The sequence below is a fragment of the Petaurus breviceps genome, unplaced genomic scaffold (genome assembly GCF_028583685.1).
Source record: "Petaurus breviceps papuanus isolate PSGF00001 unplaced genomic scaffold, PetGlider_PUasm1.0 221, whole genome shotgun sequence".
In the NCBI taxonomy this organism is placed as follows: domain Eukaryota; kingdom Metazoa; phylum Chordata; class Mammalia; order Diprotodontia; family Petauridae; genus Petaurus; species Petaurus breviceps.
This window is the reverse complement of record NW_027185877.1, coordinates 3,371,914-3,385,562: the sequence shown is the minus strand read 5'-3', so window position 1 is coordinate 3,385,562 and position 13,649 is coordinate 3,371,914. Positions and strand designations below refer to the sequence as shown.

Below are 13,649 nucleotides of genomic sequence, written 5' to 3'. Positions count from 1 at the left end.
GGGAAAAAAAGAAAGAGATTAATTTTTATGTTCTCATTGAAAAATAAACTAGTTACAAGTAACTATAATATGGCAACAATCTAGTTAAGGCACATAGGAAAAAAGGCAAACCATTTACTGGCAGTAGACTAACTTATCTGAACAACATGTACAATTTCAACACTGTTTTGTTATAAATAAATAGCATGTACCAAAATATACTGCCAAAAAGACAGCTTATGAAGGTAACTCATTAGATGGTTTAAGAATTACAGTTCTTTGAATTCTTAATAAATTTATATGTTTATACAGTTGAATATGCAGACGTTCAACTACTGCACAAATTTTTAAGGGACATTTTTGACTTGTTTCCAATTTCTTACTCTTAAAACAAATCAAAAGAACATTTTAATAACTTAAGTGATTCAATGATTAGCTCATAAATTCATGAAAGGCTCAAGTATTATTCCAGAATTATCATCAGAGCAAAATATTTTAAGAGATACAGATTTTGGAAAAATATCAACTATTTTCCATTACTTTTTTTTTTTTTGTTAAAGCAGCAAATCAAAAGAAGTTAACTCATGTGCATTCACAAAAAATTTCACAAATACTTAAGAGCAAAAAGATATCAATTAAAATTTATTTTCTGGAATTCAAACTAACATCTTGTAAGGTGTACTACCAAATGAAAAGGAGAACATGGGAAATCTGGAGCACAACTGCTCTCTCAAGGAGATGACATGCTATGCAAACAATCTATTTCAAAAGACCCAGGTTTGAGTTAGCTCAGATATCAGACTTTCTTACCTGTAAGAGATGTAAAATGGATCTTAAGTCCAAGTTTAGAATCCTATGAAAGTATTTTCTATACAGAACCTATTGTGTCCACAATACTGTACTTGACAGCACTCTCTCTACACTGAATGATTTGTAACTTAGTTTACAAAGTATACACAATCCAATCCCACCCTCCCTTTCTAGCTTTATCCCACACTACCTTCCTTCACATAAACTATGTTCTAGCTAAAAGGAGTTTCCTTGTCATCACTTTTGCATCGGTTTGGCTTAGTCTTTGTGGACAAGATTCTTCATCATGATGCGCCCCTCCCAAAGTCTTTCTACTGATATGCTATCAACTTATCCAGTGTATATGTTCAAACACCACCTCCTCTGAAACAACCCTCAAAGCATTTATTAAGCAACTACTATGTGCAAGATACTGTTGTAGGAGTCAAAGGTACAAAGACAAAGTGAAAAACCAGTCCCTGCCCACATGAAGCACACACTCAAAGGGGGTCATGGAGAAGAAAATAACAAAACATACATATTCTCTTCTCTTTCACTTATGTTATTAAATGAAGCCCTCCAGGACTACACCATTGGAAATTCTCTTCTCAGGCCTGAAATGGCACTTATGCAAGTTGTTAATCTGCACTGTAATTACTGGTATAAATGCTGTATCTCCACACTAGGCCATTAACTTCCTGAGGACAGGGAATATCTAATTAATGTTTCTATGTCCTAGCAGAGATTACACAATAGCATGCTTATAGTAGCACATAAAAGTTGAATTTGGATGGGGATGCCATTTACAAAAATAAAGGAGACATTTAAAGAAAACAGAAATTGTGGGTTTGAGCTGCCTCCAGTTCAGAGTTTGGAAATGTAAAACTGGGGCTTGAAAGAGAGCACAGGGCTGGAGAGACACATCTGTAGTCATCTGGGCTATTATAGATGAAATCCAGAGAAAGAGTATGGGGAAAAAGGAAGAAAACAGAGAAAAATGTCCTAGTGAACAGCAGTGAAAAATCTCAGCCAATGTAAGAGCCAGGGAAAGAATGGTAAGAGATATAGGAAGAGAAACATTTGAGTCCTGTAGAGGAGCCAAGGGAAGATACAGTGATAAGGAAGAGTTAAGCACTAGAGAGGCTATGAAAGATAAAGACTCAGAAAAAAGTGGATTTTTCATACCGTGTTTCCCCGATAATAAGACACTGTCTTATTAATTTTTTGGACAGAAAAACACCAGAGGGCTTATTTTCAGGGGAGGGCTTATTTTAATGAACATTGATAGCAATTTTAATAAACAGGTAAATGTGAACAAAAAAATGTACCTTTTTTCAAATAAGCAAATCACTGGGGAAGAACAGGATGACGCGCTCACTGCTGCAGCTCTGATTGGATGCAGCTCGGAGCGCGGTGTATGTAGCGCAGGGGATCACCTTCACTACAGTAGCAATCTCAATAGGGCTTATTTTTGGGGGAGGGCTTATTTTCGGGATAGGTCTTATTATCGGGGAAACACAGTATTAGGTAATTAACTTCTGGGAGAACAACTTTGTTGGAAAGGAGTTTGAGGAGTACATAAATAAAGTGTAGACTTCTCTTTTCAAAGTGGCTAATGAAAATAAGTAACAAGTTTTGTTTCTTTAAATCTATTTCCTTAGGATTTTAACAAGGTTCTAAATTCAACTATATTTTATTTTCCTTCATATCTATACTTGAATGTATATTGTTATTAGCAACAGAATAAAATTTATAAGTTTTGATTTGAGAGCTAAACATTTCCTACCAGTTTAATATTTACAATCTACTATTTTTTCTTCTCATTATTATAAATGTTAATCAGTAATTCAATAGAACATAATTAATGATCTGACTTTAGTTAACTAAAAGAAAAAAAAACTAAGAGTAGAGGAAATATAGGGAAAGAAGTCTGATAGGTGGCACATCACCTTTACTAATCCTTATTTGAAAATGAAGCTAAATTACTAGACATAAAAAGACTTCTAAATCTAAAGTACAACACAGATCAAGTTTTCTTTTGCCTATGTGAGGTGTTCAGTAAAAAAGTAGCAGCTTTTTTTTTCTTAAGAGCAAAAACAGGAATCCTGCAGTGTTTAGATGGAGTTAGTGTCAGAGGACCTAAGAATTCTTATCTGTAAAAAGGAAGTGATTGGACTAGATCAGCTGTTAGACAAATAGAAAAGTATTCCTGGGGGCAGCATACTGACTTTAAAAACACGGATTAACACTATCTTTGTTGTACCGCATTTTTATTTATTTTAAACATTTTACAATTGCAGTGTAATCTGATTTGGACTAGCCTTTGACATCTCTGGACTAGACGATCACTAGGGTCCCCTTCTACATCTCAAGCTCCAATTTTATGATGCTATGAATGAATTAAGTTGCTGGATTTTTTTTATATCTAGAGTCAATTCTATTGAAAACTGAAGGCCCTTCCTGATTCCAAGATATGGTATTCTATTATGCTATGCTGCCTCTTAACAGACAAACTGTAAGGGTGGAACTTTTTGTGGGTTATGCCATATATCAAAAGTTTTAATGGAAAAGTAATAGCAAATACATTATAGAATGTATATCCTTAACACAGATATCTGGACTTCTCAAAACATAGCAGAATGATCTAGGACTTTCAAACATTTGACAAAATGTAATTTTCCTTTGTAGTTAACTGAATTCAATAAACATTTTCTGCACTTTTTTTTTGGATGGGGTAAGGTAGGGCAATTGGGGTTAAATGACTTGTCCAAGGTCACACAGCTAGTTTTGTGTTCAGTGTCTGAAGCTGAATTTGAACTCAGGTCCTCCTGACTCCAGGGTCGCTGCTCTATTCACTGTGTCACCTAGCCGCCCCCCAATAAACATTTTCTAAACATGCAATTTTGCTAGGCATTTTGGAAATACAAAGATAAATTAAGGCATGATGCCAACCTAGAAAAAATTCATATGTGGGTTAAGGCAGTTGCACAGATAACTAAAAATCAGGTACAATAAGTATGATAGAAGAGAAAACAAAATATTCTAGGGACTTAGAGCAAAGAGAGAAAAACATCCAGTATAATAAAAAAAAGAAGTGGAGGGGTGGCTAGATGGTGCAGTGAATAGAGTACTGGCCCTGGAGTCAGGAGTACCTGGGTTCGGATCCAGCCTCAGACACTTAACACACACACAAAACCTAGTCATGTGACCTTGGGCAAGTCACTTAATCCCAGTTGCCCTCCAAAAAGCAAAAAAAAGTGGAGGAAAACCAATAAATCAGCAAGCATTTATTAAAACAGTGGCAAGCACTGGGGATACAAAGGCAAAAAGGAAACAGAACCTAACTTCAAGGAGCTTCTATCAGAGAAAATATGTATAAAAAAGTATATAAAGAATATACAAACATGTATATGTATATGTAAATTTTGGCAGAGAGGGCACTGAGAATTGGGAGGAAATCAGTAAAGGCTGAAGGTAGGTAGTGGTGACCGAAGGATCTTAAAAAAAGGTCATGAATTTGACAGTTATCAACAAACCTTGAGAAGGCCATCTACAATCGCTGTTTCTGCTTTCTTCCCTCTAACTCTCTTAAGTGTTTTCAGTCTGGCTTCCAATCACATCACACAACAGAAATTACTTTCTCCAAAGTTACCAAATATTTCTGAATTGCTGAAGTCAAAAGACTGTTCTCAAACCTCAACCTTCTTGACCTGGTTTCAGCCTCTGACATTGTTGATCATACTTTTCTCCTTAGTACCCCATAAGCTTTTGTGACAGTTATTCTCTCCTGGTTCTCCTCTTACCTGTCTAGCCACTCCTGTTTACTTTTTATTACCTGATAATTATGGGTGTCCCACAAGGCTCTAGCCAAAGTCCTCATCTCTCTTCCCTCTACTTTATTTCACTTGGTGATTTCATCAGCTCCCATGGATTCAATTATCATCTCTATGCAGATGACTCTCAGATCTAGCCTAACCTCTAACCATGCATCTCCAAATTAGATAGAGTTTAATAATGTAGATAAGGTAAATGTATCCTGGGCATAATTAATAGGCATTTTGTGACTTTAAATTTAGCTTATTTTTAAGTTAAAGGCTGACAGTAACATCTTAAATCTTTCTGTAAAAACTCATTACTAATAATGCAATGATCTCTTTATTAATTCTAATTTTTTTCTGGGAGGAATAAGGAGAGAGAGAGTCTGAAACTATGATCTAATTGGTGGAGAAGTCCAAGAGAAATTACTAGTCTTTAAGAATTGTGAAGACAAGGGGTGGCTAGGTGGTGCAGTGAATAGAGCACTAGTCCTGGAGTCCAGAGAACCTGAGTGCAAATTTGGCCTCACTTAATACTAGCCGTGTGACCTTGGGCAAGTCACTTAACCCTGATTGCCCTGCCTTCCCCTCTCCAAGAATTGCCAAAATATGAGGAGGTTAGTATCTAATAATTAGAAACCTTAAAAAGTGCTGCAATATTATTATGATTAAAATACAAATTTCACTGTGTACTTTTTTTACCCTTGAAAGCATGTACTACCCGGGCTCAGACACTTAGCACCCACCCAGAAACACCTGGCCATGTAACCTTGAGCAAATTACTTAACCCCAATTGCTTAGGGGCGGCCAGGTGGCTCAGCGAGTAAGAGCACCGGCTCCAGTGTTGGGATGACCTGGATCAAATCTGGGCTCAGATATTCGGCACCACACCCAGAAATAACTGGCCATGTAACCTTGAGCAAGTTACTTAACCCCGATTGCTTAAAAAAAAAAAAAAGCATGTACTAAGTTCAGCAGGATGGTTCTAAAAGTTGTTTCACTTATTTGTATTTCCTTCCAAAAGTGTTTCTGTTCTCTTTCTGTGCATTTCTAAAATACTTCACTCATGCCTTTTTTCACTGCTATCACAATCCCACTTTTTTTCTCATACAAAATTAAAAACAAAAACTTCAGCCATATATCAAGTTAGCATAGTCACGCAAAGCAGATCAATGTAATTTCCATGCCAAAAGATGTAGGTTTCATTTGGTGCCCCTAATCCATCTTTTCTCTGTCAAGAACTAATATGAACTTAAAATTAATGCAATGACCAACCATAGGATCTATGATGAATCACACCATCCACCTCAGAGAGGTGACAGACTCAAGGTGTAGAAAGTGACATTGATTTTTGGACAAGGCCATTGTGTGAAACCATTTTGCCTGACTATGTTTATTTGTTACAGGAGTTAACAAATATTTCCTCTCTAACATTTTTAATTCATCAGGGAAGAAGAGGGTGCCAAAGAAGGATTAGTTATACTTAAAGGAAAATAAAAGGTCACTGGAATTCTTTAAATGTACAGGAAAATCTATAAAGCAGTAGTTATCAAAACAATTTGATGCTGGTTAAAAAATACAGTCAATGAGTGGAAAACTTAGGTACACAATATAGAAAGCAAACGAATCTACTAGACTAGTATCTAATAAAACCAAAGGCCTCAACTACTGGGGTAAAGACTCTACCTGACAAGAACTGTTGGGAAAACAAGACAGTTGCTTGCTGGGATTAGGTTTAGATCTATAGAGACGGGAAGAGTTCATGACCAAGCAGGGGTTAGAAAGGATTACAGAAGAAAAAAGAAGGTTTTTGCATGAACAAACCCAATGCAGCTTAGATTAGAAGAAAAAGTTATCTGGGAAACATTTTTGTAGAAAATTTGTTTAGAATTTCATTCCCAAGAAATACAAGAAAGTAATTCAAAATTTATAAAAGAACTGACAAATGGTTGAAAGATATATATAAGCAGTTCTCAAAGGAAGAAATCCAATCTATTTATATAGCCTTATAAAAAAATAGTTTAAATGCAAATTAGGGCACCTCTGCTTGTTGCCTTACACTCATCAGACTGGCCAAAAAAAATAAAAAAGGAAAAAATTGGAGGGCTTGTGGAAAACAGACATATTAACTCACATGGTAGGGGTGTGAATTGGTCCAGGCATTTTGAATAGCAGTTTGAAACTACGCCCCCAAAGTTAATAAGCTATAAGAGTAGTAGTAACTATACCATCTGACTCAGAAAAAATCATTATGAGGACCATATCCCAAAGAGGAGAGAGTGAGAGAAGAGCAATATGTACAAAAATATTTACAGCAAGTCTTTTTGTAGTAACAAACAACTGGAAACTATATGGGTCTCCATCAACTGGCTCACCTATGTGAGTTTCAATTTTCCATCTGGTTAATAATATTTGCAATGTCTACATTACAGAGCTGTTGAAAAATAAATCCTTTTAAAAAATAAAATGTTTGTATCTCTTAAAAACACCTCAACTACACTGTAATATTTAGTTTGTGTTCCCAGGAAAATGGTATTCTCTGGCTGCTTACTAACAGGTCAAAACAACAACAACAAAATCTTTTCCTAAAATCTGAGACTGGACAAATGGCTAATAAAAGAATCTTTTTTTGGTTTGTTTGTTTTCTCATTTTCTATAGGGATACCTAAGAAGCTGAAAGCAGTGTTGCAGAGATATGCTTACACTTCAGGGGGGAACAACATTTTCACAAATTGCTGCTTTAAGGAACCAGCTGACGCCTGTAAGATAGGTTTTGGTCAAGGTCAAATGACCATCCAAGCAGTTGCCCAAGAGTTCTCAAAGAATAAAACAACTCCCAAATGTGCTGTCTCATTAGAAAGAACAGGAAGAGAGCTGAAAAAATTAGAGTTTAATACTGTAGATAAGGTAAATGTATTTACCTTACCTTATGCCCTTACCAGGGCATAATTAATAGGCATTTTGTGACTTTAAATTTAGCTTATTTTTAAGTTAAAGGCTGATAGTAACATCTTAAGTCTTTCTGTAAAAACTCATTACTAATAATGCAATGATGTCTTTATTAATTCTAATTTTTTTTCTGGGAGGAACAAGGAGAGAGAGTCTGAAACTATGATCTAATTGGTGGAGAAGTCCAAGAGAATTACTAGTCTTTAAGATTTGTGAAGACAAGGGGCAGCTAGGTGGTGCAGTGAATAGAGCACCAGCCCTGGAATTAGGAGAATCTGAGTTCCAATTCAGCCTTACTTAACACTTACTAGCCATGTGACCTTGGGCAAGTCACTTAACCCCAACTGCCCAGCCTTCCCCCCTCCAAGAATTGCCAAGACATGAGGAGATTAAGACAGAGACACACAATAGAGGAAGAATTTGAACCCATATCTTCCTGACTTTGTGGCCAGCTCTCTATCCCCTACATCACACACTGCCTCTTAACTCTAAATGTCACCTCAAAATTTATTGACTTTAACAATTTATTCTAAATAAAAGATAAAGTTTCATAAAAACAGTTGGATAACAAAGTTGCATTATCTAACTCTATCTTTAGAATGCATTTTAAACTCAGAATGTAAAGAGAAACAAGAGAGGAAGATACTATGAAAGTTTTCAATCCTTTGTGAAACTTGACTTTTCTTTAAGAACATGCCACCCTCCTTTTAAAAAAAAAAATCCTGCTGAGAAGAAAATACAAAGTCACGATTCAAGACAGAATTTAATGAGTTCATATTATTAAATTTAACTGCAATGAAAAAGTTCTATTAGCACACCATTTCTCTCCAAAAAGACGTCTGAATGATGAAACTTACCTGACTGTCTTTTCTATTTGGTCCCTCTTCAGAATCAGACTGCTGCTCCTGTTCATTTTCATCACTCTGAAACAGATTGTATTTAAAAACTATCAATAGCTGGCATTAAAGAATTTTAAAAGTCTCATTTCAAATCTTATCTGTGAAAATTCTAACTTGAAGTGGACAACTTTAAAACAGGAATTCTTTTCTACTCTGTAGCATCATAAAGAGTTTGTAATACGGACTAGAAGTCTAGGGGGAAAGGAAGAACAGTTATATAGCAAAACAGCTGGAATAAATTTCAATAATGGTTAATGACAAGTGTGGAGAGAAAGAGGAGACAAGCAAAGGAGGGAAGGTCTATAAACCTACTATAATTTGGTAGTGAAATAATCCTATAATTCAGTAGTCAAGCACCATAGCCTTTGGCTGTTCAATAAGAGGCTGAATAGCTTCTTGTCAGTATATAACTGAGGGTATTTATGCTTCAGACACAGGCTGGAGTAGAAAACTCTTAAAATCCTTTGGAATTCCATGAATTTCAATGAGGAAGAATGGTAAGGAAAGTTTTGCTTTGCTCTAACAGTGAAACTCTGGGCAAGTCTTAGAATCCCTCTGGGTCTCAACTGATGCACAATGAGCTGAATGGATTAGGGAAATCAGCAGGGGGAAACAACTGAGAGGATACAGGTGTCTGTACTCCCCCCCCCCCCCAGTCTCTTAACTGGTTTCTTCCTCCTTCACTGTGCCACATAGGTTTAGGAGTTTGATTAGAAGGCTGATGAAGAGTAATGATGAAAGCAAAATATTTATTAAGACAACAGAGATTTGGAATTGAAAAGAATCTTACAGATGAGGTTTTAACTTATCCATTAGCAGAAGAAGGTTTTATCAATTTTCAAACCCATTATAACTAAGAATATGGCCTCTGAAATTGGGGTTTTCTGTCCTACACATTTATTAAGTTGCTAAATAAATATCTGCATAAAGGAAATGAAATGCTTTGGAGAAAGAAAACAGCTGCCTTAATATTATTAATGAAAAAGAAAACTAAATAGCTGTGCGTCCATAAAAATGCCAAAATACTTAGGGCCTTCAAAGTTTGGATTTAAGAATAATAGTGCATAGGGGCAGCTAGGTGGCGCAGTGAATAGAGTATTGGCCCTGGATTCAGGAGGACCTGAGTTCAAATCCGACCTCAGACACTTAAGACAAAAACTAGCCATGTGATCTTGGGCAAGTCACTTAACTCCAATTGCCCTCCAAACAAAAACCAAACAAACAAACAAACAAAAAAAAGAATAATAGTGCATAGATGCTATTTGTCTTTTTGTCAAATGCCTGGGTCAGAGAGAATATTTTGATTTAACATCACCATTTTGTAGCTCTTATCTAGGGCAAAAGAACATATCAAATATACTAATAGCGACTGAATAATAAATTACTTTTATAGGATCAGTTGTTGTAGAAAATTTTTAATGAGGAGAACAAAAAAAGCAATGTTTTGTGGACCATACACTAGTGTTTGAATTACTGTCACAGAGATTTTCTTTGTAATACCCATTTGGCTTATGAGATCTTCCTTTTAAGAATCTCCAAAATAAATGAGAGATACAAGTGCTTATGTCCAAGAAAACCCAAATGGGCTAGTTTGGAGGCATTAATGTTTTAGTTTCTTATTCAAACAAAAAGTGGGATATAAATCCTGGCTTCTAGGTACTACCAAAAGGCCGAGATGGAAGGCAATTATTTTTGTACAAAGGAGTGTGATGGGTTTTTTTTAAACAACTTAAGGATAAAAATTACAGAGCTGGTTCAAAAGTATATTCTGACAAATCCTTTTAGCTACTTCAAGTACAAAAATACTAGTGATCACCCATGTGTAAGGCACTGCTATACATTGCAGGGTCAAGATGAGTAAGATGTGGTCTTAACATTTAAAGAAGTCTTGAAACCTAGCATTTTATGAAGTTACTGACTTAATCTATACAATTAACAACATTTAAAGTACTTGAAAGGAGTCGTTTCAGCAGCTTCTTCACTTACATCTTGTGTCCAGAAGGAAACTCCAGTAGATCTTCGTTTTTCTCTTGGTCGTCGTCGTTCTCTTATTGATTTTGTTTGTGATTTATCTTCTCCTTCTTTTTCTTCCTCTTTTTTTTCACCATCTGCTAAAGATAAGTGACGAATATGGTGATCAGAATGTATTTCTTTCTTCCTATCATGACAGTAATAAAGAGGACATGTATATATTACGAGAGTGCAATTAATCCCAGATGTGGAAACATCTCTAGTTAGAGACTAGCAGGATTACCATAGCTAAATATCACCTTTAAGTAAGCTTTCATTCTCAAAACTATCAATATGGCCTGTCAGCTTTCAGAAAGAGTAAGTTCTCATTTAAATTACTGAGAATATTACTTAAGAACTTAGAAATACCTTTTGTTTGCCGGAAAAAAATATACAATATCAAAGAAATAGAACAGTGGCATAACCAAGATATTGGAGTGAGACCTAGACACTTTGTTCTAGTTCCTCCACAAACTCTTCTACAACAAACTATAAAAATGCACCAAAATGAATTCTCAGTGGGGAAAGCCAAGAAAAAAAAATCAAAATGAGTAATTTTTTCAGCCCAGGTAGATTAGAAAGATGACAGAGAGGTCTATGGATATTGGGGTGAAGGCTGGCCAGAAGTACAGTACATGTTAGCCCAGTGCTCAGAGATGCGAAGGGGACTAAACACCAAGTTTGAAAGAGACCCCAAGGGACTGTTTACTATACTAGCACTGGAAGCAGGAACAGGTACCATCTGGCAGCTCTGCTGCTCATTACTCAGTTCCTGGTCACAGTTCCAGGGTGGTGAGGAAGGACCAAGGAACATGTTCTAGAAACAAAGCTGTATGGCTCTGAAGCTAAGAGCAGAGGGAGGAATTAGCCATAATCTTTAGTCCCTCACATAAGCCAGCAGAGGAATAAACCAGGGCAGGAGACCAAAACCAGGGGAAAATTAGCAGCTTAGTCACTGTGAACCCACAAGCCTATCTGAGTGGGCTCACTGTGATGGAGTCCAGCAACATCTACAGAAAGTCATACAAGCTTAAGAGATCCAAACTGGGTAAGGAATTTGAAGAGTACAGATAAGTAGGATAGTGAACAGACTTCTTCCCACATTTGAAAGTACAGAAAAATTATAGGTCCCCAAAATGAACTATGAAAGCAGCAGAAATACATAAAAGACAGAAGCTTGGGCCCATTATTCTTCCCCCACCACCTCAAAAGGTAGGCAGACCTCAATACTGACATAAAATCCAAAGTAAAAAAGTAGGCTAGAAAAATGAACAAATAAAGAACCTGACCATAAAAGGCTACTATGGTAACAAGGAAGTTCAAGACACAGACACGGAAGAATACTAGACTTGAAAACATCTACAAGCAAAGCCTCAAAGAAAAAAAAAAAAAGCAGATTGGACACAAGCCTAACAAAATTTCCTAGAAGAGCTAAAAAGAGATTTTTTTAAAAGGGAGAAAAAAGATTTTAAAAATAAAATCAGAGCAGTAGTAGAAAAACTGAGAAAAGAAATGAGAACAATGTAAGAAATTATGAAAAAAAATTAACTTGGTGAAAGGCACAAAAAATGCTGAACAAAATAACTCCTTAAAAATCAGAATTGATCAAATGTTAAAAGTGTACAAAATGTCACCAAATAAAATAACACCTTAAAAATTAGAAATTGTCAAGAGGAAGCTAATAACTGCATAAGACATCAAGGAACAATACATATCTCATAGGAAAAACAACTCATCTGGAAAAAAAAGATAGGGAGAACTAGTTTTAAGTATCATTAGATGATCTGAAAGTCATGAGCAAAAGAAAAGAGTCTAGAGATCATAGTTCAATAAATTATGAAGGAAAATTACTCACATGAGATAAATCCAGAGGGCCAAAGAGAAACTGAAAGAATCTACCAGTCCCTTGAAAGAAATCCCCTCTACCACCCTCCTGCCCTCCCCTCACCCACAAAAAACAAACAAATCAACAAACAAAAAAACCTCCCAGGAATATTAGAGCCAAAATCCATAACTCCAAGGTCAGGGAGAAAATACTACAAGAAGCCAGAAAGAAAGAATTCAAATATCATGGAGCCACAATTAGAATTACACAAGACGTAGCAGATACCACAATAAAGAAAGGGCTTGGCATATGATATTCCAGAAGGCAAAGGAAAGATTACAACCAAGGATACCTACCCAACAAAACTGAGTATAGTATAATGGGGGGGGAATGGACATTAATGAAATAGTGAACTTTCAAACATTTCTGATGAAAAGACCAGAGCTGAACAGAAAATCTGACATTCAAATGATGATAAAAAGGCAAAAGGGAGTAAGAAATAGTAAGACTAAACAAGGTTAAACTGTTTACATTCTTCTATGGGAAGATCATACATACATACATATCATGACATACACCTCAGAATTCTGTCATCACTAGAGTCACAAGAGGAACAAAAGGAACAGAGGGCAAGAGTGTAAGTCTATTATGTAGTATGATCTCAAAAAGAATAATGTAAGAGTAAGAAAGAATGTCCTGAGAGTGGGGGGAAGACAGAGAAATGGGGAAAATTATCTCAAATAAATGGGGCACCAAGAAAGTTTATATAATGGAGGAGAGAATGGGAGTGGGAAACAATTAAACCTCATTGTCTTCTGAACTGGGTTCAAGGAAACAACATACATACATATATACACATATACACACATACATACGTATATATGGGTAAAGCAATTCATTTTACTCAACCAAGAAGTAGGAGGGAAGGGGGTTAACCTAGTGTTTGATAAACCCAAAGACCATAGCTGTTGCAGTAAAAAAAATGTCTAACAAAAACTGTTGGGAAACCTAGAAAACAGTCTGGCAGAAACTGGACACAGACCAGTATCTCACACTGTATATCAAAAAAAAAGCTCAAATGGGTTCATGATTTAGACATAAAGTGTTACATATACAAAATGGAAAAAATTATCTATCAAAGCTATGGATTGAGATGACCCAACAAGAGATAAACAGGTTCATGGAAGGAAAACCTGAAAATTCTGATCACTTAAAAGTTTTTACATAGACAAGACCAATGCAGCCAAAATTACAAGAAAAGCAGGAAAGTGGGGGAAAAAAATTTTGCAGCAAGATTCTCTGATAAAGACTCATTTCTCTAATATATAGGGATCTGAGTCAGGTTTATAAGAATAAGAGACATTCCTCAATTGATAAATGGTC

At 35.9% G+C, this 13,649-nt stretch overlaps 1 protein-coding gene across 5 annotated transcripts in view; it reads right to left on the bottom strand.

Moving 5' to 3' along the window:
- The window catches only part of PPP1R12A (protein phosphatase 1 regulatory subunit 12A), a 191,109-nt gene that overhangs the window by 28,422 nt on the left and 149,038 nt on the right, over positions 1-13,649 (bottom strand). For 3 of the 5 annotated variants that reach the window (XM_069094795.1, XM_069094798.1, XM_069094799.1), the window contains 2 exons: positions 10,418-10,542; positions 8,390-8,455 (listed from right to left, as the gene is read on the bottom strand). In XM_069094795.1, coding sequence (XP_068950896.1) covers positions 8,390-8,455; positions 10,418-10,542 — 191 coding nt within the window. The remainder of the gene's footprint in view (positions 1-8,389; positions 8,456-10,417; positions 10,543-13,649) is intronic. The other 2 variants (XM_069094796.1, XM_069094800.1) reach the window with 1 other exon arrangement.